Here is a 25,548-nt window from a genome sequence, read left to right on the forward strand (position 1 = left end):
TTAAATACGTGTCTAAAACACAGGGATACTTTGTTGGTTACCCACTGACTTCCGTGGATTGAGTTTTTAGAATATTGTTAACACAAGTTGTCTTAGAAACTTATTGGACCTAAGTGATTCGATCATGTTTACCTCCTTGACTGGTGTGGAGTGTAAACTGAGTCTCTAGGGTCATGGCGGATTGTCTCAACGTCGCTTGGAAATCCTACCCTGTGCGTGTTAAGTCATTTTGGTTAACTGGTCTTGAGTTTCAATAATCGTGGGTTTAAAAGGTAACACCTGAGTATTGGAAAGTACGGGGTGTTACAGTGTGTGAGTGTGTGTAAGTCTCTCTGTGGTTTACTTGCATTAATTTGTTGTGTGTGTTCATGCTGGGGTATTTTGGGCTGTCTTTTTTTTTTTTTTTTGGGTGCATTCGGCTCGCTTCTTGTTAAGTTTTGCTTTGTCTTTTGTGGACGTTGTGTTGGTGTTTCAATATCCACCTTTTTGTTTTTCTATCCTTTTCGTTTCTTTAATAAATTTTCATTCCTCATAAGAAAAAAGAAAAAAATTTAAAAAAAGTGCACCATGAAGAATTTGCTCCATTTAGCCTAAGCCATTTGATTTTTGAGCACCATCAATGCTTGAGGAATATCCTAAAATGTTTTTCTATTTTGTGATAGCTCTCACCATATCACTGCTACTGCCTGTTATTTATTTGTTTTTCTTTTTTAAACTTACTCATGCTAAATAGCCCTATAAGGATTTTTATCTCAATGCATTTGTCACGAATCATGGAAAGCTGCTATCTGCTCACTTCACAGCAGTACTAAAGTTTTAGCAAGAGCTTCTCAAATTCCTTACATAAAGCAATGGGATCCTACATATTGCGTTTTATATTCCATTTTTGGATGTGCATATTGCCTTAATGTGATTGCTTGTTACATTCACTACTATTTTTTTCTTTTCCTTCTTTCTGGTTTGGTTTATTTATTTATTTACCTTATTCACTTTTAACTTAGAAGGAAAAAAGCTATTTTCAAGCTACAATATTCATTTGATTAATAAAATGTTGATGATATTTTATCTTTTGTTGGATCTTCAGCTTATAGGAAACTTGCGAGGAGTTATCATCCAGATGTCAACAAGTGAGTTGGAATTTGCAATATTACAATTTTTGCTTAGATCCATGCTATGGCTTTCTAATCATGTAATAAATGCTGGCTTAACAATGCCAATAATCTCAGTCTTAAAAGAGGTTAATTCTCATGCTTCTTTATATTAGGAACAAATAGACTAAGCAATTCTACTTCACATTTTCTGTTTAGTTGAATCTGCAATTTTATTTGACACATTTAGTACCTGTTTGGTAGATGCAAAATTGTGTTCATCTCATTTTAGTTAACAATAATTATGTATTAGAGATTGTTGTCTATATTACATAATCACTTTTAACATGAACTCATTATCTATTAGAGATCAAGATCGCTAATGCATAGTTACTGTTAACTAAAATGAAATCAACTCATTTTTTAGGTGTCTACCAAACAGGGCCTTTGGTGAGTTGATATTGTTTGTTTGGAGCAGTAAACAGTATGCAAATATCTTTTTCTATTTTTAAATTAATCAATTTGAAGCTTTCTTTGTGCAAATATCTTAATGGCCATGTTACACTTTCCTTTCGTCCAGCTTTTGCATGGGTATTTACAGATTTCCAACACTTCATCATTTTTGACTTGCCATCTGCTAGTATCTTAAACCGGTGAATCATTTTTTATGTTTATTAGGAAGGCTTATGTTCTAACCATGATTGGTTTGGTACATCCTCAGTAAATTGGTTCCATTTTCTGCTTTGAATTTCTATCTGATGGTGAAATACTTGTCTTGGGTTTCAACCGACATCTATACTTACATTACATTAGTTGGTTCTGATCAACTGCAATGTTGATCCAATAGTATGCTAGAAATTTCCACAACGGATTAATAGTTGCAGGAACTCTACCATAAAATCAGCAAATAAATTAAAAATCTAGCGGCTTTAACCAATTCCCTGCAACTTTATCACGATTTTTAAGTATCCCAATGCAAATCCAATACCTCAACACAGGTTCTGGCATCTATAATGGTTTTCCTGCAATATGGAATAATTTCCAGCAACCATGAATTGATTCCCAAATCCCATTGCTCGAAAGTAGGATTAGTGATCAGATTTATCCATTCCACAAATAGGAAATGCACACTTGATTATCATGTGCTTACACCTAAGTGGATAGAAGGATCTTCAACAAAGAAATATGAGGGGTTTACAAAGCCTGAACTCCCAAAAACGTCTGAAACTGTCTTCCAAGAGGAAACTTCGTAAGATTCTCTGGCCTGTGGCTGCAAACCAATCCTTTTATATCTACTAAAACTATAATTTCCAATATTGGGTTGATTTGGTTTTAACGCTTGGCCGAATATTGTCAGCCCTTATAATTCCCTTTAAAATCAAGACCCTAATTCAAGCTAAATTAACCTCAAGTAATTCTTTGCCAACACAGTGGGATCCATGTGTTAACCAATGAGGAGGCTTAGAGCCTTCTAGAAGACTACCAAACAAGCTCCTCTTTCTAGAAGACTGCCAAACAGGCTCCTTTCTTTTTTGAGATACTGATGTCAGCACTATCCGGTGCTTCCAATTGATTGTACCAGATGTCATTTTTTTCAAAGCTATTGATATACCTCTGCTCTTGGGCTGTGTGGTCTGTTTTGGGCCCACTTCTGTTCCACTTTCTTCTCAGATTTGGGCACTTTCTTACTACCTTGTCTCTTCTTCTTCTTTATCTTCACATATGCAAGATCTCCTCTTCAAAAGCTAGATATTCACCCAGGGCAGTCGAAGCATGCAGAGCTACACGAGTTCATGAATTGATGGCATGTGTTACATACATACAATTGGAGAACCAAGCTGTGGTGAGGGAAGGGGGTTATGGTCAAGACTCCCAATCATGGAGGAGTGGGCCTTGGTTGTTTCAAGTGTAACATATTTGGGCATCATTTGCACTGGGTCATTGGGTCAGGATAACCATTCCTATCCTGGTCTTGGTCTGACTTGGGTCACAAGGAAGATTAGAAGTCTAGTAGGAGGATAAATGGAAAAACCATGCTCCCATCCCTAGAGATGAAATCTAACTAGAAGCATGAAGATTTGAATGCCACAATGTACCTCCAATCAACTCAATAATCAGCAAAATAAGTAATAACAGTAAAAGAAAAGAACAAATATGCAGAATCACTCCACTTGAAACCCAATGGAGTAGGACGAAAGGGGTTCTAGAGGCATTGCACCACTAAGGTTTTGAATCCCATTGCAGGAAACAACAAAGAAAAAAAAAGCCCTTTCAACATTATAATCATCAGAGTCTCTGAAATCAATGCACATTGGCTATGTGTATAGCCTTTGTAATTTGGATACACGTCAAGAAACCAAGGCTTGAACCTATTAGTTCTTAACTTTTTGACCCAGCAACTGTGTCAGGAGCAGTGTTCGAGTTGTCGGTATCGCTACAAGTTTCGCTCGCCGGAGATAAAGATATAATATCATTATCGCCGATAACCAGAAATGCAGGGAAAAGGGGGGAAATATGGGAAAAATGGTGGAATTTTTCAGTGAAACTTCAGGACATGCCTAAATATACATATTTACATATTCAGGAATGAAAATTTTACAAAAAGAATGCATTAAATTAGACGTTTCCATTTAATGGGGGCCAAAAAGTATGCGTTGTCATAAAAAATTACTCAAATAGTAATCAAAATTAATTTATATAATACAAATGCAAGCTTACAACAATTAAGACATGCAAAAGTAAATGAATTAAAAAAATACACATTTCTAGCCATGTTTCATCCTCACATAGAGTGACGAGGTGGCTCGTAATCATTGTCCGGATCTCGTGGCAGTTGAGAGTAGTACTGCTGCCCAACATATTGGCAGCACTGTTCCCAGGTCATCCTCTGCTCGTACCAATTGAGGAACTCTCTTATGTACCTCTGATAGTCATCCTCCCCAAACTGTATGAGTACGCCTAGAAGTGGGAATTGCGTGACATACATCGATGGCATTTCCTGACCAGGGTACTGAGGGAATAGATCAAGTCCAACCCCAACTCCTTGATAGTATTGCTGCCAGTCATACTGGTACTCCGAATATCCTCTTCTCAAAGGGTCATGACTCGAAGAACTATCTTCCGGCTGCCTGTACCCATGAGTAGATGAGCGTGACTGAATGTTAGAGCTGCTATGGTCATACCCGTGATATCCCCCATGAGCATAAGGTGGGAGAGAAGTGGAGCTCCCCTGATCTGAACTTATGTCCATAGATGACAAGCTGCGTGTGAGAGTATCAGTCGCGGCGCGTCCGGCTTTCTTCTTCGAACGACGCTTGAACATATATCTGGGCTCTGATGCTTTCGCCCTGGGTGGTGTACGAGATCCATGATCCTCGTCCTGAGTGGCATGGTCAAAGCTCTGCTCCTCAGTGAACTGGCCAACGGATCGTTGGCTCTGAGCCGTCGTGTACCCCCCACCACTGCCATCCCCACCCCCACTAGTATCACCTATACTAGTGTCGGTGCCTCCGTCCCCTCCCTCATCAACGTCATCGTCGTCGTCGTTCCCAGGACTAGTGTCAAGTGGGGGTTGAGTCTCATCATCATCATCACTCATTACGACTTGATGATGAGGAGGGGGTCGTGAAGATGCTTCCTCACCCTAATCGGAATGTGCCGAACTCCTCACCAAAGGATCAAAGGAGTCTGTATCCGCCTTCTGTTCCTCTACTACTTGATCGACATCGATACCCAGAGCCGCTGCTCCCTCGGCTACCTGTGGAGCAAGGCCTCCCTCCGCATCATCTAAATTAGCTGATTTGACCCACTCATAAAGTGGGTCCTCATCATCATCACCTATCTGTGCCATGTTACCTATAAACAACAGGTTTAATGGGTCTTGATTTTCGTCCATGTCTCGGTCTACCCGCAATTGCCTCTCTTAACTTCATATTGTAATGGCAGTAAACGAGCTTTTGTAGCTTCTCATATGCTAGTCTGTTCCTCTTGCTGGTGTGTATGAGTGACCATGTGATCCAATTCATCTCACACAGTGAGGAGGATTCAGTCTGTACGAGAACACGGACTGCCAATAACTGCAGCGCGGGCGTGTCGACTCCGTACATTGCCCACTACTCACCTATATATCCATGAGGAGCTTGTTTTAGTTTGAAGTTTAAACGAAAAATGCAATTACCTAATTATGTTACCATACTCACACGACATCATCGTTTCAGTTGATGCTTTTGCTAGTGCGGATGAGAACGTACCCCTCGCATCCCTAAACCGCAACAACTATAAACACGGATTCACAAGTCATTATTTTTAATCACCCATATTTCTAGAGGCTATAAGGAAGAAATTTTATTGCATTACCTGGTAACCAAAATCTGCTTACGCTGTTGATTCTGAGAACAATCGTTCAAACGCCTCGTGGACGGCCATCGTCAAATCTTGATTCTCATGGAGCCGACGTTTATAATGAAATTTGGGATTCAGGTAGGATGTTGAAACCCAAATATTAGTTACTCAGTTGTATTAACATACAAACAAAAGTGATGCTTAAAGTACTCAGTTGTATTAACAAACTTACCAGCTTGGTGGAGTGGATGCTCGAGAGTCTTAGTCCATCGACGATCGATGATATCGATCACCCACTGATACGAAGTGGGGATTGCAATCATTATCCCGTCTCATAATTCTCGTAAGTTCATATATTGACCCCATCGAAGGCCACATCTCATTATCTACGGCTCGTAAGACCCTGTACATCGGATGCAGGAAGGAAACGACGTTGTGAACTTTATCCCAGAAGGAATCGGAAAGTACTATATTCGAACAGGTCTTTACACCCTCAGTCTTCTTCTGATTCCACTCCATGTATCTCTCAGATCTGAACAAATTTCTGAGACCCACGCGGTGCCTGTATAAGCTGTTAAGTGCAATGAAGTTCGTGGCGAATCGTGTCGCGTCTGGTCTAACGATGTCCTCTCCACAACACTCACGCATTGCAACCAACAACCATGAGTAATTGTATATAAAGTTTGTCACTTTCCTCGCATCGTGGATGGTTTTCCTGACAGAATCCCTCTGTCCTATCTCCTCGAGCATTAAATCAATGCAGTGTGCCGCACACGGGGTCCAATAAAGATTGAACTTCTGCATCAATTTCTTCCCCGCCTTAACGAACGCACTGCCATTGTCCGTCACAACTTGGACAACATTCTAGGACTCAACCTCTCTAACCACTCCTTTTAGGAGAGCATATATGTATTTGTGATCTTTTATTCTGGCCAATGCATCAATGGATTTGAGGAAAACCGGTTGTCCTCTACAGTACACCATGAAATTGATAATGGACAATTTCGTGGGTCCTGTCCACCCATCACACATGATTGTTACCCCATACTGCTTCCAGTTCGGCTTGAGTCCACGTACCCAAGCCTGCATCTCCTCGTGCTCCCGATCGAGGTAGGCACTAAGAATCTCCTGTGGCGTGGGAGGCTTCACGCCGGGCCCGGCACGCTGCACCTTCTCAATCATATTTTTGAAGTGAGGACTGGCTGCTCCATTTGCTGGTACATGACTCGAGATGAACCACCTAGATATAGCGCCACCCACTCTCTCTGAGCCCTTTGCTCCACATATTTTTTAATCTTTTTTGATTAACGCCTGCGATGGGTGCATCTGGGACACGAGTGCTTTGCGTGCGTTGTAGGCCATGCCCGCTGCCTCCCTCAAATTGTTTGCTGTTCCCACCAGCCTTATGTCGGGACGTCTCAAACGATGGCCTACTCTCATCAATCTGTCTTCTTTGCTCCCCCTCCCACTCTAAAGCCCGAGACTCATGAATCACTTATCTAAAATCACTCCTTTCTCGAGTTATAATACAGTCATTGGGGTACACGATCCCCTCATTGTCGTCATCATCGTGCTCGTCGATAGCACCTAGGCCCCGTCCAGTGCCTCGTAGCTCCTCCCTCATATCCCTCTCCCAATCCTTTTGCTGCAGCTTGCGTGACTTTGCTTCAGTCAACACTCTTCTCATCTCCTCTCTCACTGGCCTTGTTACACTTAGACAGTCTTTTACATTCTTGTATACCCTTGCCAAATGTTCCTTTAGCCTAGACACTCCCCCACTTCGTATCACTTGGCCACAATAGTTGTATATGGCCCCATATTTATTCCCCTCCACTGGCCGTCCATGTTTCTACCCAATGTCCCTTGCTCCTCCTTTTCTCGATCCAGACGACATTTTACTCCCTAGTAGTATACAAATTTACAATAATCGACAAAAGAAAAAAGTGCATCGGCTCGTATTCAGTGTAATAAGCCCAAATCATTTCAAGGGCTAAGATGTTAGATCAAATCAAAATTTCATATAAATTACAATTGAGGAAAGAGTTTGCAGATTACATAACAAGTAAACTTTATGGGGCCTATTGTGATTTATACGTACAACATGATGGGCCATGTAAATAAAGGGTGGACGTTATCTCCCAACTTGTTCCCTCTGGTGTGGCCCATTTATTTAACTGATCATCCTGATTTTTGGGAATTTGATGTATTTATTCTACATCCACCCCATTCATCTGTTTTTGTATTTAATTATAAAATGATGTAGGTTGTCCACGGTGTATATTTTGTATCCATGCCGTCCATCCATTTGGATAGATCATTTTAGGGCAAGATCCAAAGAATGAGTTAAATCCAAATCTCCAGTGGACCCAGCACAGAAAATAGTGGGGCAGTAACGCCCACCATTAAAAACTTCTAAAAGGCACAAGAGTTTTAGATCAACCTGATATTGGTGTTTTCCCTTCTTTCATTGCTTTTTTAACTTTTGAACAGGTTGGATTTCAAATAAACATTATGGTGGGCCGTAGGATAGTTTCAACGATGGGAATCACTCTCCCCACTGTTTTCTGTGGTAGGGTCCACTACAGATTTTTATCTGCTTCATTTTTTGGTTCATACTCTAAAATGATATCTCAAAATGGATGGACAGTGTGGATACAACACATACATTATAGTGGGGCCCACAGAACTTGGTGACGTCACTTTAGTAGCCAACTCGCTACTTAACCTGTCAGTATCTAATCCGCATCCGTAGTTAGCATAGGACAGATTATGTACTGAGTAAGTCAGCGTGCTGTAGCGTGCTGAGTAAACTCTCTAGGGCCCACCGTGATGTATGTATCTTATCTACGCTGTCCATCCTGTTTTACCACTTCATTTTAGAGTAGAAGTTGAAAATTGAAGCATTTTCAAAGATCGAATGGACCACACCACAGGAAACAGTGGGATGATGACGTCCACCGTGGAAAACTCCTGAGGGCCATGGAAGTTTTGGATGAAGCTGATATCTTATAAAATGATGTAGGAAAATAGATGGACGGCATGGATGAAACACATTCATCATTGTGGGGCCCATAGAACACAGACCACTAGCCATTAGCGGGTGGCAGGGGCCGTAGCCAGTCCGTTTCTTTTGGCTACCGCTCTTGTTAGTAGCCAATCCACCCCAAATCGCATTACGTACTGTGTACGCTCTTATTGTGCTGAGTAAACTCAGTTGGGCCCACTGTGAATTTATCTGGTTTATCCACACCTTCTATACGTTTTTCCATCTCATTTTAGGCGTTGAGCCCAAAATTGAAGCTTATACAAATCTCAAGTGGACCATACCACTGGAAACATTGGAAATAATGATTTCCACCGTTGAAACCTTTCTATGCCCTAGAGTGATGTTTATTTTTCATCCAAACTGTTCATAAGATCAAACAAACATGGATGAAAGGAAAAAACAAATGTAATCTTGATCCAAAACTTCTGTGGCCCCTAAGAATTTTTCAACGGTATAACTTCAATTCACACTGTTTCCTGTGGTGTGGTCCATTTTAGCCCTATATATCCTTCGGTTTTGATTTAAGGCCCTAAAATTATCTGGTAAAATGGATGGACAGACTGGATAAAATACATAAATCACGGTGGACCCCACAGAGTTTACACAGTACGCTGTACTGAGTACGCAATCCGCTTCCATCCACCCCCTTTCGACAGCAATGCGGGACTCTTCCTTCCTGCGCTGCAAGCTCAGGCGGGGCCCACTGTGATGTTTGTGAAAAATCCTCCCGTTCATCTGTTTTGTGAGTTCATTTTAGGACCTTATGCGAAAAACGAACTGTATCTAAAGCTCAAGTGATCTTAAAACGTGATAATTAAACGTCCACAGTTGAAATATTCGTGGGGCCACAGAATTTTTGATTCATGCCAATATTTTTGTTTTCAGTTCATCCCAATAGTAATGACTTTATTAACGGTACATATGGCTTCTAAACATCATTGTTGAACCCAGGAAGGTTTCAACGGTAGGAATTTCCCTAGCCACAATTTCCTTTAGTACGGCTCACTTGGGCGTTGGAAACGGATTGGCTACTCCCTTGCCATGCTTTGTGGGCCCCACCATGAGGTATGTGTGTCATCCATGTCGTCCATCTATTTTTATAGATAATTTTATCTTATGGAAAAAAAAAAGAGGTATATCCCAATCTCAATTGGACCACATTACAAGAAACAGTGTTGAATGAACTTTGACCATTAAAAACTTTTTGGGGGGCCATAAAGGTTTTGGAACAACCTGATCTTTGTTTTTTCCCTTAATCTGGGTCTATATGACCTAATTAACAGATTGGATGTCAAATAAAGTGTACAGTGGGCCTTAGGAGGATTTAAATGATGGATATCCAATTACTATTATTTTCCTGTGGTGTGGTCCACCTGAGATTTTTATCCATCTCAATTTTGGGATAAACCCCTACAATGATCTGTAAAAATGGATGAACGGAGTGGATAATATACATACATCATGGTAGGGCCCACATACATCATGGCTGGACCACACCGCAGGAAACAGTTGAATTGCACGTCTACCGTTGAAAAATTGTTGGGGGCCACAGAAGTTTTGTATATGCTTCAATTTTGGGCTCATCCCCTTGAAGTAGATGGAAAAATAGATGGACGGCTTAGATAGACCACATACATTCAAAGTGGGCCCCGTTGAGTTTAGTCAGAACGATAGGAGCGTTCTTCGCACCAGTGCATCCATACCCTTTTCCTCCCACGGCGAGAGAAGCTTTCGCATTCGCAGGGTTTTCGCGAGAGGGATTTTCATGCGGCGAAATCCGATTTCCCGAGAGCAATTTTCGTTCGGTACGAAATCCGATTTCCTGGCGTGAGAAGGATTTTCACTCGAAGAGGGAGATGGTGAAATTTCTCTTACCTTTGGCATATGCGTATCGGCTTTGTCGATCGAGAAGCTCCGGTTCCGACTTCCGATTAACCAGGTACTCTGAAATTTATTTTCCCCGATATTCCCGATATTTATCAGAGAAAAGAGGGGTAGGTAGCTACAGTTTTCTCGTAGGGTTGGTGGCTACAGTCGAGATTTTGAAAATATTGGACGGACGCCGATAATATCTCCCGATATTTCGTCGATAATGGAGTATGAAATGGCTTTCGCCGATAATATCGCCCATCTAAAAAAAAATTGCCGATTTTTCGCCAACAACTGGCAGAGAAACGAATTTAGGGGGTTTGGGTGTCACAGCGCTGGCGACACCGATATTATCATCGACATTATCGAAATTTCACCGATAACTCGAACACTGGTCAGGAGTAACTCTGAATGTATACATAGCAGGTGTGAAAAAAAAAACAACACACGGAAGCCTTGGCGGAAGTTAATAAGAATGTACCGGATTTGAATCCAAATTCCCACAGCTAAGCCACATGATTGAAAGATAGTATGGAAATAAGGGAATGTTGGTGTAAAGTGAACAACCTATGAGTACAAAACTAGTACATGTAGGCCATAGAAACCATATTCATGAAGAGAAACGTCTAGATTTTATTTATTTCAATAAAATCAAATAGTGATAGAATTCCATCATTTAGGAGTTGGTTTGAGTTGAAGGCTCTATAAGGGCAAGGGGAAGGCCCAAAAGGACATGGGAAAAGAGTTGATTACCTATGCTGTAACGGAGGATATGGTCATTGATAGTGGCATGGTGAGACATGATTCGTATGGCGGATCCCAATTAGTTGGGATAAGGCTTAGATGATTATGACGGTGATGCAGGACAATTAACCACTTGCTCTAAAAGCTCGAACCGTTAGAGCATGGCGAATTAATTCCTTTATATCATAGCCCAGGCCCCACATCTCATGGGTTAGGACCTCGGCCGAACCCCACCTCGTGGGCCCCAAATCACATGAGTACTGCCTCACACGAGCTGCCCACCCTGAGTGTGTCCCCGCATCCCACAGGCTACCCCACTCGAGCCTGGCGTGAAATGCCCATTAATTACTCCCGGTGAGGAGTCTCGAACACGAGACCTCTCCCATGGGTCCCGCACACCCCAAGTGTGCCCCTGCATCCCACAGATGACCCCACTCGAGCCCAGTGTGAAAATGCCCCTGCATTAGACGGCAGTGATGAATCATCAAGTGATCCATAAGTTTGGCCACCTTGCTTAATATAGGCTATAGACTCTCCCTTGAGAAGATTCTAGCTCCTGCGCTCTTAGTGCATCTATAAATGTTTGTCTAGAAGAATCTAAATCTTGCTCTCTTATTACATGCATAAACAACTAACGGGCTATAAAGAAACAGTCTAAACAAAGAAACTAAATATTAGGATATAAAATGTTTGGGTCTTATATTTTAACAGAACAAGTGATGTTCATAAGAACTGCAATTTCCTGATTTTTTTTTGAGAGACTACAAATTCTTGGGATGATTATCCACATTTCTTGATGTTTTGCTAATCAATTATTTCTTAATTTAAACTACTAGTAATTTGTTTCTATTGGAACTACGTGAATGTTCTTTCCAATTTCCTTCATATGTAATGTTTCATTGTTTTATTGATTTAAATTATTATTCATTTGTGTATGGAAGTGTCCTTGTGCCTAGATTTTTGAAGTTTTCTTGCCAGACAATTTAGGACACTTTGGCACTTTGCACCCGTGCCACGTGCATAGGTAACATTGGTGATGCAACCAAGTGGCCATACATGCTAGTTGATCTAATATTTGATCAATCCAACCGTTTAAGTTGTCTTGATTGATGATCTGGACCAAATCAAGGGTCTTAATGATCAATTAGATGGGATTGGCGGTCAACTTAAATTGTGGGGCCCATCGGATCAATCATATGATTATCAATTTCATAGGTTTTATTTATTTAATTAGTCTTTAGAGTGAGTTTGATTCATGATCTAGTTAATAAACTATCTTTTATATTTTCGTCACTTTCTTGGCGGGCCACTTTTAGGGCACCAAACAATGTCCGAATGACACAACATTGGTCCCATTTGATAGCTTATTGAGTAAGCTTTTAAACGAGCTCAAAATCATGCAATTCTGGGGCCATTTGGGCCTATTTACATAAGACCCATATGGTAGCGATAGGATTTAGTGCCACTTTAGTTGTTTTCTATTATTAATGATTCTCCTTTTAAGCCCATATAAGGCTATGTCACGGAGGTGTAATGCATTTTGATTATGAAATAAAAAATTCAGTTTTTATGTTTCTTTGGTTTTATTTGGTAGAAGATTTGGAGAGGGAGTTTTTTTTTGCAGTCTTTACCATTCACCTAGAGGCAGTGTTCGAAGTATCGGTATCGCTACAAGTTTCGCTGGCCAGGGATACGGAAACAATATTGATATCGCCGATTATATCGCTGATAATCGGAAATGCGGGGAAATATGGGAAAATGGTGGAATTTTCAACGAAACTTCAGGAGATGTTAAAATGGACATATTTGCATATTTAGAAATTAAAAAATTGCAAAAAGAATGCATATATAACAAGTTTCAATTTAATGGGGCCTTAAAAGCATGTATTGTTGTAAGAAATCAGTCCAACCATCCCATACGCCATATTTAACTATCCAATCTTCCATCCAAACGTACATTGATATTGCAAAATATCAACAACACATGATATTTCTTCGAGAAACCATCAACAATTGGAAAGGAAACGAAAGATTGTGGTCTCAATATTGTGCATGTTGCGATATCGAGATATTATCAATGACAAATTAAACACTACATACAACCATGTGCCCATGAAAAAAAAGTTGAAAAAAAAATTTACTATTGAAATATCGTCAATACACTTATGATACAAGCATTACCTAGAATTTACATAGTCGAAAATATTGTCGATTACATTAGTGAAATTGATACGTTGGCGTTACTTAGCGATGCATTGCTAATACCTGGAATTTCTGATACTACCAGCATTATCGGTATCGCTACCAGTGTTATCGGTATCACTGAGCTGGAGATAAAGATAATATCGGAGATAATTCGAACATTGCCTAGAGGATTGTTTGGTTCTTTCTTACAATCTCTCTCTTTTTCTTTGTTCTATTTGCATCTCCTTTTGGGGTTTGCATTAATTGGTATCAAAACAAGTTTCTTCTTTGGGAAACTAGGATTGGGTAATTTCTGCATCTCAATCATTCCTTTTCATCTTTCCATTTTTTCTCTCTCTGTTCCCTTTTCTTTTCATTTCCTTTCATTTTCCCTTACTTTCTCAAATCACCAAACCCTAAAGTCTTTGAACCCTAATGGTACCCGGTTAAAATAAGAAAAAAATAAAAATTCAAACACCTCAAACCTCAACATACCCACTTCCAACCCTACCAAATCCTATTCTTGTTCCAACCAGTAACTGCTAGCAAATCCGAAGAATAGGATTTGGTAGGGTTATGCACAAGTTGCTTGTCAGTTGTGCAAGTCTCTACTAGTAATTGCTAGCGAATCCGAAGAAGACGCACTACAAACGATGATCATCACAAGAGATTGTGAGTACCAATTCGAACTTGAGGGAGAATTCTTTTCGAAGCTAGGGGGAATTAATGCAACCAAGTGGCGACACAAGCTGGTCAATCTGAGATCTAATCAATCCGACCGTTCAGATTGTCTTGATTGATGATTTGGATTAAATCATTTGTCTAATGATCAATTGGATGGATCAATGGTCAACGTAAACTGTGGTGTCCATAGGATCAATTGTATTGTCATTATAGGTTTTATTTAATTAATTAATCTTTAGGGTGAGATTGAGTCATGATTTGGTTAATAAGTTTTCTTTTGTATTTTAGTCATTTTCTCGGTAGGCCACTTCTAAGGTAATGAATGATTTCTGAATGGCATGAAATTGGTCCTGTTTGATAGCATAGTGAGTAAACTTTCAAATGAGCCCACGATCATGCAATTCCATAGCTATTTGGGTGAGTTGTTATCCATTTTCGTAAAGCCCATATGGTAGTGACAGAATTTAGGGACAATTTGGCCATTTTTTACTATTAGGGACTCTCTATCATGGTGTGCCGTAAAGGCCGTTACGTAAAGGTAACGGTAGCAACTGTTACATGTTACGGGGTTGTAACAGCCATAACAATTGTTATGGAAAAAAATGACCCATAATTGCCGTTAATAGCATGTTACATTCCCTATAAAGGCCATAATAGCCCTGTAATGGTCTATTATGGGACATATACAGGTTTTTCATACTTTTAATCAACATTACGGGGCATATATAGGTTTTTCGGGAGTTTATTCAATAAAATAAAAAAGAGAGACCGTAATGACCGTTAAGGGGCCGTAACAGCCGTTATGCCCCGTATCGTAAAGGTAACGGTGGTGGCCGTTACGACCACTGTTACCATTATGGAACACCTTGCTCTCTACTTGGTTTCAAGTCTATATATGGCTATATTATGGAAGTGTTATGCACTATTATTATGATTATGAAATAAAAATTCAGTTTTCAGGTTTCTCTCTTTGATTTTATTTGATAAAAGATTTGGAGAGGGGGTTTTGCACAGTCTCTAGCATTCAACCAGAGGATTGTTGGGTTCTTTCCTACAGTCTCTTTCTTCTTTTCTTTGATTTATTTGCATCTCCTTTTGGGTTTTGCATTAACTGGGTAAGCTGGATCTTAAACTTGAACGGTTTATGGGTCTAATATGATGTCTAGTCCTTTCGATGGACCTAATTTGGTTTGATCACCCAATCAGCCATATTTGGACCTTGATTGGATGGTCAGGTGGCCTGGGTGCATTAGTGTTGATGATTCATCTTTCACATGGATAGGAAGTGCGGAATAAAAAGGAAAACTAACTTGACTTTTGGGTGCCTAGGTGCATCACTTTTCCTAATTTGACTTCAACTCGCATGGCAAGTGGTAACAAAAACCAAAACAGTCGTAATGGAGCTATCCAATTGAGAGTCTTTGAATTCTATTGCTACGTGCAAATCTAACCTCTCCAATTGTATGGCTCTTATAAGTTGTATGGCCGTATAACTCCATAGAATAAGGGCCCCACAGTCCAATTGGTTTCAGTTTGGGTCATCTAAATATCTGATTGGATTTGTGGGTCCCACAGCCCAGTCAACCCGTTGTTTTAGTCCTGAATACCCATTAGGACTGTTGATATGTACCTAATCTTCCATCAGTTCAACTGGACCTTTGATAATGTAGGGGTATTTTCATACCAGGCTCGAGTGGGGTAGCCCGTGGGATACGGGGACACACTCGGGGTGGGTGACCCATGTGATTTGGGGCCTACGGGGGAGGTCTCGTGTTCAAGACTCCTCACCGGGGGTGATTATTGCGCATTTCACATCGGGCTCGAGTGGGGTAGCTCGTGGGATGCGGGGACACACTCGGGGTGGGCGGCCGATGTGATTTGGGGCCCACGAGGGGGGTTCGGCCGAAGTCCTAACCCACGAGATGTGGGGCCTGAGCTATGAGATAAATGGATTAATTCGCCATACTCTAACAGTTCAAGCTTTTAGAGCAAGTGGTTAATTGTCCTGCATCAAATTGGTATCAAAGCGGGAGGTCTCGTGTTCGAGACTCCTCATCGGAGGTGATTAATGCAGGGGTATTTTCACACCGGGCTTGAGTGGGGTAGCCTGTGGGATGCGGGGACACACTGAGGGTGGGTGACCCATGTGATTTGGGGCCTACGGGGGAGGTCTCGTATTTGAGACTCCTCACCGGGGGTGATTAATACACATTTCACACCGGGCTCGAGTGGGGTAGCCCATGGGATGCGGGTACACACTCGAGGTGGGCAGCCCATGTGATTTGGGGCCCATGAGGGGGGTTCTGCTGAGGTCCTAACCCATGAGATGTGGGGCCTGAGCTATGAGATAAAGGGATTAATTCGCCATACTCTAACAGTTCGAGCTTTTAGAGCAAATGGTTAATTGTCCTGCATCATTTGACGTGGTCTATATTTCGATCTTGACATTTGATGTCTATTCTTCAATTAGGATGGTTTGATCTTAAATTAGGACCCTTGGATGGGCCAGATCTTCAATCTATCAAGAATGGAGCCACTCTTGCTCTCCAATCGGATGATCATGATCATGATGAGCCGCCGATGATCTGTTGCTATGATCTACTTTTGTCTCACTCAATGGAATTTTGATAGAAGCTGCTGATGAAGGGCTGTGTTTAGATCGGCATATATGAGCATGCATTTGTGTGCAGAAATGGACACCGTGGGAGGGGAAATTGGAGAAACACGCATTCATATTACTCTCGTACAATATTATAACATGGTAGATACATGCATATGCTATTGTGAATGTAACAATGAAAGCACACTTCATTTATACGTATGTATTTACATGTATATTCATAAGGCATCATCATGATCATCATAGCCTTGAACAAGCTATTAGGGGGTTGGGCTCATTTAAAACATAAATGCCCAAAATATAATACCTTTGGTTGTGTCTACATTGTGTGTTAGAATAATGTGAGGTGATCAAGGTCATCATCATCTTAGTCCCAGCTTTGGTGCTGGCTGTTTTTTTTTTTTTTTGAGAGGAAACTTGCAATTTCATTAAAAGGAAGAAAACAAAACAAAACAAAACGGGGAGAGAAGAGCCGCTGAGAAAGCGGCAAAGCAAACTCTCGCCGTGAAACAAACTACCAACAGCAAGGAGAAAAATAAAAAACAGCCCATTTGGTGATGTAGAAGTGGACTTTGGCCACTATAGATCCCACTGAATTGGAGGTTCCTTTGAAACATCTCTCATTGCGCTCTTTCCAAATTGCCCACCAAACTGCAAGCAGGGCCAATCTCCAAAAATCAGATTTTTGCTTACCAATGGAGACCCCATACCACTCCTTTAAGAGCATACCCGTAGAGTTTGGGAGGCACCAAGAAACGTCGAACCAGGAGAAGACTGAGGCCCAGATCTGAGAGAGGATGGGGCAGTGACTAAAGAGGTGGTTAACTGATTCAGCGTCGCCCATGCAGCAGAGGCAAATGTTGGTTATCATCATTCCTCTTTTCTTCAAGTTGTCAACTGTTAACACCTTAGCCTTTCCTACCAACCATCCGAATGCGGCTATTTTCGGGGGAAGCTTGTATTTCCAGATCTTGTCTGTCATGGAAGGAGTTACGGAAGCGTGCGCACTTCTGATAGAATGGTAGAGGGACTTAACTGAGAGCCTACCCGATTTGTCGAACTTCCAAAGGAGGCTATCAGCCGCAGAGAGATCAGGCTTTACTGTGCTGAGACGATGGAGGAGCTCGATGTACTCATCAGATTCTGGCTGTTGAATGGTATATTAGCAAAAGCTTTAAGATTGGCTGCCAACGAGACATCAACCTTCCTGTTTAAGCTCAAAAAAATTTCGTGTACTGTGATTTCTGGAGCAAAGCTCGGGTTCCATGTTATGTGATAAATTAAGGCTGCATCTGTGCATGCCACAGTTCTAAAACTCAGTGACTTGACTCAAAACACGGCCAAGTCAACTCGACTTGATGAGATTTCAAGCTGTGTCATCGGGAAACTTGCCGGCTAGCTCTACTCGGTTGGGACTCGGCCGGACTTGTTGATTCGGCTCGCTGACTCGGTCGACTTGAGTTGAGTCACCTGCTGGGTGATCGCTTTTCATAATAAAATATGAAAGTTTTTTAGAGTGAGATTTGGACCCCTGAACTATTTGGGAGAGTCAGGCAACTCTCCCAAATAAGCCATGCACTTCCATGTTGATTTTTGTCAATTTTATTTTTATATTCATAGCCTACTAAATAGCTATTGCCCAAATATTCTTATTAATTTAATAATTAAATATCAAGTTGAGTTGAGTCGAGTCGAGTCTTTGAGTCAACCCGACCTGGCTGGACATTGATTCTACTCAGGTTTTTGGTTTTTGAACGATGTTGCATACTGCATACTCCTATTATTTAGTAGATGATCTAGCAGGGTATGTAGTGTACCTTTCGATGTCCTATGGTCGAACTGGCAAAGTGACTAATGAAATGAATGATGCTTGCATGCTCCTTCCGAAGAATCCGATAAGATGGTGTGGATTGGAAGGTTGACAATTAGGGGTCTGTTTTGGTCAAATCCTTCTATTCCCTTTTGCAAAGGGGTGGGTTCCAAAGTGAGGCCGGGCCTACCAAATTTGTTTGGTGTTACGAAGTCCCTCCTAAGATTGCGGCATTTGGGTGACTAGTGGGAAGAAAGAAAGTCCTTACGGTTGATAATATCTGGAAAAGGGGTCTGGTGATTCCCAACATTTGTATCTTATGCATGAGGGACGAGGAGACAGTGGATCACCTTTTCATCAATTGTTCTTTTGTGGAGTTGTGGGCTGATCTCTTGGGTTGCTTCCAAGTCTCGTGGTCTTCACTGGGATCCATCTGTCATTTGGAGGATGGCTTTGCTTTCAGCGTGGAGGGCTGTTTGGGAAGAAAGAAATGCTAGTTGTTTTAATACTGGGAGGAAATCGGTGGAAAACACGTCCCAAAGGGCTTGGACGCTCATCATCGAATGGGCCTCTTGTGTATCTAAGTTGAGAGATTGTAATCTTGATTTCCTCGGATAGTTGTTGGGTCGCCCTCTTGGCGCCCCCATCTTTTGTATGTTTTGTTTCTTTTTAATAAAATTTGCATGATCTCTCCCAAAAAGACCGAAAAAAAGAAAAAGAAAAGAGAATGATGCTTGCAACCTCACACTGCATCCTAGCTTTTTTGCAAGGTATGGGTGAACGTATACAGGAGGCTAAGGTAGGGGTGAACGTATACAGGGGGCTGGGGGGCTCCAGCTCATATTCCATTGACAGTAAAATCACATAGGGAGGCCAACGTGTGCCTCTCTCTCTTGATTGCCTTCTTAGCATTCTCACTTCTGATATCTCTAGCTGTTGTCACCAAAACCCTTCCAATTGACAGGGCCCAGAAATCAGGCTAGTTAACTCATCTTGTTGTCATTTACACGAATGGACAGTAAAAATAAAAATAAAAACTGCCGATGTCCGCATTGAACCCACATGTGGCCTGCCCGATGAGTTGAATGGTCTGATATTTGGGCCAGGTCATCTACAGGGGGTCCACCCGATGCACAGATATCCCACAATTATGCCAGATTAGCATGTGGCTGTCTTTCAATTTTGGTTGTGATGAGATGCATAATTCTCAATTATTCATGAATTGAAACTTGGGGTGAGGACTCAAAATCTGTTCATATTTTCTGTTTTCTAGGGAACCTGGAGCAGAACAAAAGTTCAAGGATATTAGCAATGCCTATGAGGTAATGAAATTTCGTGATTACTGTTTTTCAAATCATGATTGAAATGGGCAGTTTTATAAATAGCGAGCTCGCTACATGCGTCTTTTACTCATGCCGCTAATGGGTGGTATTTGTGCAGGTGTTGTCGGATGATGAGAAGCGATCCCTATATGATAAGTACGGAGAGGCTGGACTCAAAGGTGCTGGTATGGGAATGGGGGTGAGTTCCTAGTGAAGTAAGAACAGTCTGTTCTCAAAGTTGGGTAATGCTTGGTGTTTGGAGGTCAACATTCTAAAATGCTTGGTGTTTGTAGCAGCATGAAACCCCTGATCAAGAGGGCTAGCATTTTCCAACTTCTGCTCCAAATCATGATTGAGATAAAAACTCGATAAGTCCTGTTATCTCACCATGATTTTGATGCCATGCATCATCTTACCCTCCATCCATTCTTCAAATTTTGTATAACAATCACAACTATTTAACTGTAGAGATTATCTCCATATGGCAGGATTTCAGCAATCCGTTTGATCTCTTCGAGTCGTTATTTGAGGGCATGGGTGGAATGGGCGGCATGGGTGGTGGCCGAGCTGCTAGAAACAGGCCGATTCAAGGTGAGGATGAGAGCTACAATCTCGTTTTGAATTTCAAGGAAGCAGTTTTCGGCGTGGAGAAAGAGATCGAGATCACCCGGCTTGAGAGTTGTGGCACCTGTGATGGGTCGGGTGCCAAACCTGGGACCAAGCCGACTAAATGTAGCACTTGTGGGGGCCAAGGCCAGGTCATCACATCTGCAAGGACTCCATTGGGTGTCTTCCAGCAGGTGATGACATGCTCGACTTGTGGTGGGACCGGGGAATCAGCCACACCTTGCAACACATGTGGTGGGGATGGCCGTGTGAGGAAGACGAAGAGAATTAGTCTCAAAGTTCCAGCTGGCGTGGATGCTGGTAGCCGACTGAGGGTCCGATCAGAAGGGAATGCTGGTAGAAAAGGTGGCGAACCTGGCGACCTGTACGTTTTCATTGATGTCCTCCCTGACCCAGTGCTCAAACGGGATGGGACCAACATCCTCTACACGTGCAAGGTGTCCTACATTGATGCGATCTTGGGAACAACGATCAAGGTCCCAACGGTGGATGGCACAGTAGATTTGAAGATCCCAGCTGGGACACAGCCAGGAACGACACTGGTGATGGCAAAGAAAGGGGTACCATCGCTCGACAAGCGGTATCCTAGGGGAGACCAGTTGGTCCGAGTGCAGGTTGAGATTCCAAAGAGGCTGAGCGGCGAAGAGAGGAAGTTGATCGAAGAGTTGGCCAACCTCAACAAGGCAAAAACTGCAAACAGCAGAAGGTAGTTGGGACAGGTTGGTGCCTTTGTGGTAATCTGAATCTTCTTTTGGCATGCCTTATTCTTTCTATAATTTTGTGGGTGTCATATTAGACTGTTAATTGGCAGCATCACGATGGGGGAAATATGAGACTGATTTCTCTCAATCAGGTTTGTTAGGGGCACTTATCCTTGTAGTAGTCTACAACTGTGTATTTTTCCCTGTTGAGAAGGAATGGAGAGAGGAAAGAAGAAAAATGATAGAAAATAGATGCCTCTCCCTATTTTACTTGCCTGCGTTTTTCTTGTTTGTTTCTGGTAGTTTCCTGGTGGTGAGCGCTTGTGTGGCCAACTTGTACAGCTGAGGCTGGTATTATATGAATCGCAGGAGGGAAAAAGAAGAAGAAAGTGCCCACATCCATTGCAGCTGGACGATGATTGAGTACTGCCCTTGCCTGGACCGAGCTCCCTCTGCCCCTGACGTGGCGGGATTTGATTGGATGGTAGGTTGCTGTTGGAGATGTCAGGAGCCTAGCCAAATTCGTGTTTCAAACATGCTTTGCGGGGGCTATTTTTTGACAGCAGCCTGCTGTCGAATCAAATCCTGCCATGGCAGGAGCAGGGGGAGCTCGGTACCTAATCCGCCACCATTGGAGCTGTATCTGGATGTGTTGGTCCCACTGACCATGTCCATCAATCAAATGGCGTACATGCACCTTTTCCCCTGCACGTGCTTTCAAGGAGAGTAAATTTATATGATCCTTTTGGGTGGGTTTATATCAAGAAATTTGATGATTTTTCTTCATGATATTTGGTTCGACCAAACACACCCTTAGCCAAGAATGTGTACATTATACATTAATTTTTAAGCGGTATAAAATGTGACCATAAACATTAATTTGTGAGCTTTACAAGTGTGGCCCATGGTCCAGTTATCCAGATCCAAAATATTTGGGTTCTTAAGATGATGGACCGTGCCTGAAGAGCTTGATGGGACCATACTAGCTTTTCAAGTTGAGGCCAACTGATGGTTGGGTCCTTCCAGATCAATCCATTTAGTAACCATGTCTGGGTTTCAGCCACAGACCCAATGCATAAGAATGTATGTCTAGACCGGGTTCCAAGTTCAGTTTTTGCACGGGTCTACCTCAGTTTTTGCAATTTTATTTTATTGTCTTAATTATATTAATTTATAGAGTCCAAAATTAGTAAATAGGAGCAGCAACGAGGAAGTATTTAAGATTGTTTGACAATAAGTATCATACCAAAATCATCACTTTTGGATATTTTGGATCGATGATTCATGTGTGTAGAGATTGAAAAAAGATGTTGCCCATGGAATTCAAGCTAGGTCGAAGCAATGAAGATCTGGGTCTAGAGTTTTACGTGATCAGTCAAACTGAGAGAGAGGAAATTTTATAGGATAGCTTCAACACCAGCCATGCTTGATCTGATGTTAGACAGTTATGGAATAACATATTTATAAAATGAGTGGAGCTAGAATAAGGATGTTGAGATGGATGAGTAGCAAGATGAGGAAGGATAAATTTATAAACGGAAACAAGGGAAATCAAGAATAACACTAATAACTAATATGATGGAAATTAGACTTAACACAGAGAGAAAATTGTGCTGGTTAGGAAGGAGTGTGTGCAACCTGATGGCTATTGAAAGGCAAAGAAAGGCTAGAAGGGCTTGAGTGGAGGTAGTAAGAAAAGACTTTGATGGCTGATGGTCTAACTAAAGTCATGTCAGAACAGGATTCAGGTAGCCGACCTTGATTAGTCGGGATAAGGCTTATATGATGACGATGAAATATGTTAATTGAAAGGAATTTAAGGATCAGTCACAAATCGTTTAGGCTTGGGTTGAGCCTCCTTTTGAGTTGACAAATCTGACCCATTTAACAGTCCGATTGAATTGAGTCCAGTAAAAGTTGGAAGGGTTCTTGACCTGACCCATTTCATAGATGGGGGCGGTATCTCGGACCCAGGGTTCGGCTCCAATCACCTCTTTGTATTCAGTGTGAGGGATTTCTCCAATTGTATTGTTTGCCTCTTATGAAGTAGAAATAGAAAAATGTGTCAAAATAGGATACAGGTGGACCGTACCCCTAAACAAATAGATTGGAGGGTATGATGAAAAGTAAAAAAAAATTTGGGGTGAGAGAGGCTCGAACTCTCGACCTCAGGATCACTCAGAAGCTATGAGACCTACGCGCTAGCCAACTGCGCCACCACCCCTTGATTTTACAACAACTTATATTTGCATTAAATATATGATTCCATCTCAGCCTTCCTTTTTGTGGCCTTGCTTTAGGTTGTGCCATCCGTTTGAATGTCACCATCAAGACCTATCCACAGTATGAACCACTTCTTGAATAGCGAGGAGTTTAATTTGGGGCAAATCATCAAAACTTCAAAGGTAGTCATTCCCTTTCTCATTGTTTCCTTGTTGTGGCCCACCTGACCAGTGGATCGGTCAGAGTTTTGGATTCCAGAAATAATATCAGGTGATGCACCAGATGGGCGGATTGGATGACACACACACATACACACAACATGGTGAGTCCCATAGAGTTTGGGCCTTGTACCGTGCCTGGTGTTAGTATTTTGGTCCTTTGTAAGTTGGGCCTTATCAGGTGGGTCATCAAGGCTCGAAATTCAGGCTCAGGTACGTGTGCAAACAGGTGGGGACCCGACCCAACCCAACCCATTTAAAAAATGGGACAGAATTTTGGACCCATATCCAACCCGCTAAAATTTGAGTAAGGTCTTGGACGTGTACCAATAAAAAAATAGCTGACCAATTTATTTAACAGGTCTGGTCTGCGTATATGAGTAGCCAAACCCAATCCATTTATTGCATTGTGGTTTCTAGGTATGTTAAAGAATTACAATTGATTTTTTTTTTTCAAACAAACAATATTTCAAGTCATTCAATTGGTGGGGGATATCAATTCTGATGATAAAGAATAAAACGACAAGCAGTCCAAATTGATAAAGAATAAAATGGCAAGCAGTCCAAATTCAATTAACAGAATCAGATAGGCTAGTCATAACACCATCATCTTTTATATATTCTCCACTAACAATAGGGTCCACAATTTGGTTAGGCTAAATTATCATATGTAATGAATGAATGATTATGTTTTAGAAAAAGACTGGGAACCGGTGTTATAGTCTAAGTCTAACAAAGAACAAGAAAACTAAAAGAAAAAAGATATAAAATCATATCATCGACAATGTTGGATAGAGACAAAAGCATTAATAAATAGACGAGTTAATAATTAATTTGATATACATCACTTAAAACATGGGCTTAACCATCTATGAAGCAATGGTTAGGATAAAAAACCTCTCGACCTGATTTTCACCAGGATACATCCATTCAAATGATTGTTGTTGACGACCCTGTTTGGGCATCCTATCTTCATCTATTCTTCTATTTTTGAAGTTATACTTTAACTATATTTACCTAATTAGATGATAATTATAACAAAAGCGAGCTATGCAGATACATCCAATGGCTCGAAGTTACAAGACAATGTGTTTAGCCAGATGGGATGCCCTTTTTTTGCCAATTTTTCTACCATGGTTGATGAAAAAAGATTCATCATTATATATATATATATATATATATATATATATATATATAGAGAGAGAGAGAGAGAGAGAGAGAGAGAGAGAGAGAGGCACCTGCGCACCTTTGCAGACGTGTCATATATGGGTGTCTAATCCGAACTGTCCATGTGATGCGGCATCCCATGAAACCCAAAGTGAACAATTTTTCACTGTGATCCAAAACTCTGGCGAGCCATAGCAAAGAGATGCAAATCAAAGGAGGAAACTGTTTTATTTTTCCATAGCCCACCAAGTTTTGGATCAAAGTATAAGTTGGGCTCTAGGGTTTCATGATGTGCTGCATCACGTGGACAATTCAGATTTGGGACTCACATCACCTATAATGATTTCTCAAAAAGTTCACACGAGTTCAGAGTAGCCGAGCATTTGGATATATATATGTGTGTGTGTGTGAATACTTCATTTGAATTGTGTTTTGTGGAGCTTAAACCAAAGTGGGTGGTCGATGAATGTAGTTGAAATATTTGTTTAATAGTTATTTATCTGCACCAACTTTTAAATAATCTTAATAAAGGATGGTTAAGCTTGTCCTTGTACTCTAGACCGGCTTCAACAAACAGCAGGCATGCCCTTCACGGATTAATAAGGCTTTAACAAGTAGAGGACTTGTCTGACCAAGACAGCATTGACCTAAGCAGACAAGACTAGGATTATTTAGGCTTCAACTTTTCCTGCTATCGAAGTGGCCCTTGGTTAGCTACTTTTTGTTAGGTTTGGGTCCTTTTTTATATGGCTTAAAAATTGGACCCATTGAGAAAAACTGGGTATGGATCCTTTTAATAATTTGAGCTGTACCTTCTAGGCCTAGATCTGTCCTGTGGGTCCAAATTGTGGACCTTGAATTACCTGTTTGTTGCAATGTGATTGGCTGGCATCCTCATAGACTG

At 41.3% G+C, this 25,548-nt stretch overlaps 1 protein-coding gene and 1 non-coding gene across 4 annotated transcripts in view; one reads left to right on the forward strand and one right to left on the reverse strand.

The window, feature by feature from the left end:
• Positions 1 to 21,312, forward strand: part of LOC131233855 (chaperone protein dnaJ A7A, chloroplastic-like) — a 37,032-nt gene extending 15,720 nt beyond the window's left edge. For all 3 annotated transcript variants that reach the window (XM_058230677.1, XM_058230685.1, XM_058230692.1), the window contains exons 5-8: positions 1,085 to 1,127; positions 19,660 to 19,708; positions 19,827 to 19,907; positions 20,197 to 21,312. In XM_058230677.1, the coding sequence (XP_058086660.1) occupies positions 1,085 to 1,127; positions 19,660 to 19,708; positions 19,827 to 19,907; positions 20,197 to 21,045 (1,022 nt within the window). In that variant the 3' untranslated portion in view covers positions 21,046 to 21,312. The remainder of the gene's footprint in view (positions 1 to 1,084; positions 1,128 to 19,659; positions 19,709 to 19,826; positions 19,908 to 20,196) is intronic.
• Positions 21,313 to 23,175: 1,863 nt separating this feature from the next.
• Positions 23,176 to 23,260, reverse strand: TRNAM-CAU (transfer RNA methionine (anticodon CAU)). Its single transcript is given in 2 exon segments — positions 23,176 to 23,211; positions 23,223 to 23,260. It is a non-coding gene; the product is annotated as a tRNA-Met (tRNA).
• Between the last annotated feature and the right edge of the window lie 2,288 nt (positions 23,261 to 25,548).

This window comes from Magnolia sinica, chromosome 2 (genome assembly GCF_029962835.1).
Source record: "Magnolia sinica isolate HGM2019 chromosome 2, MsV1, whole genome shotgun sequence".
Taxonomy (NCBI): domain Eukaryota; kingdom Viridiplantae; phylum Streptophyta; class Magnoliopsida; order Magnoliales; family Magnoliaceae; genus Magnolia; species Magnolia sinica.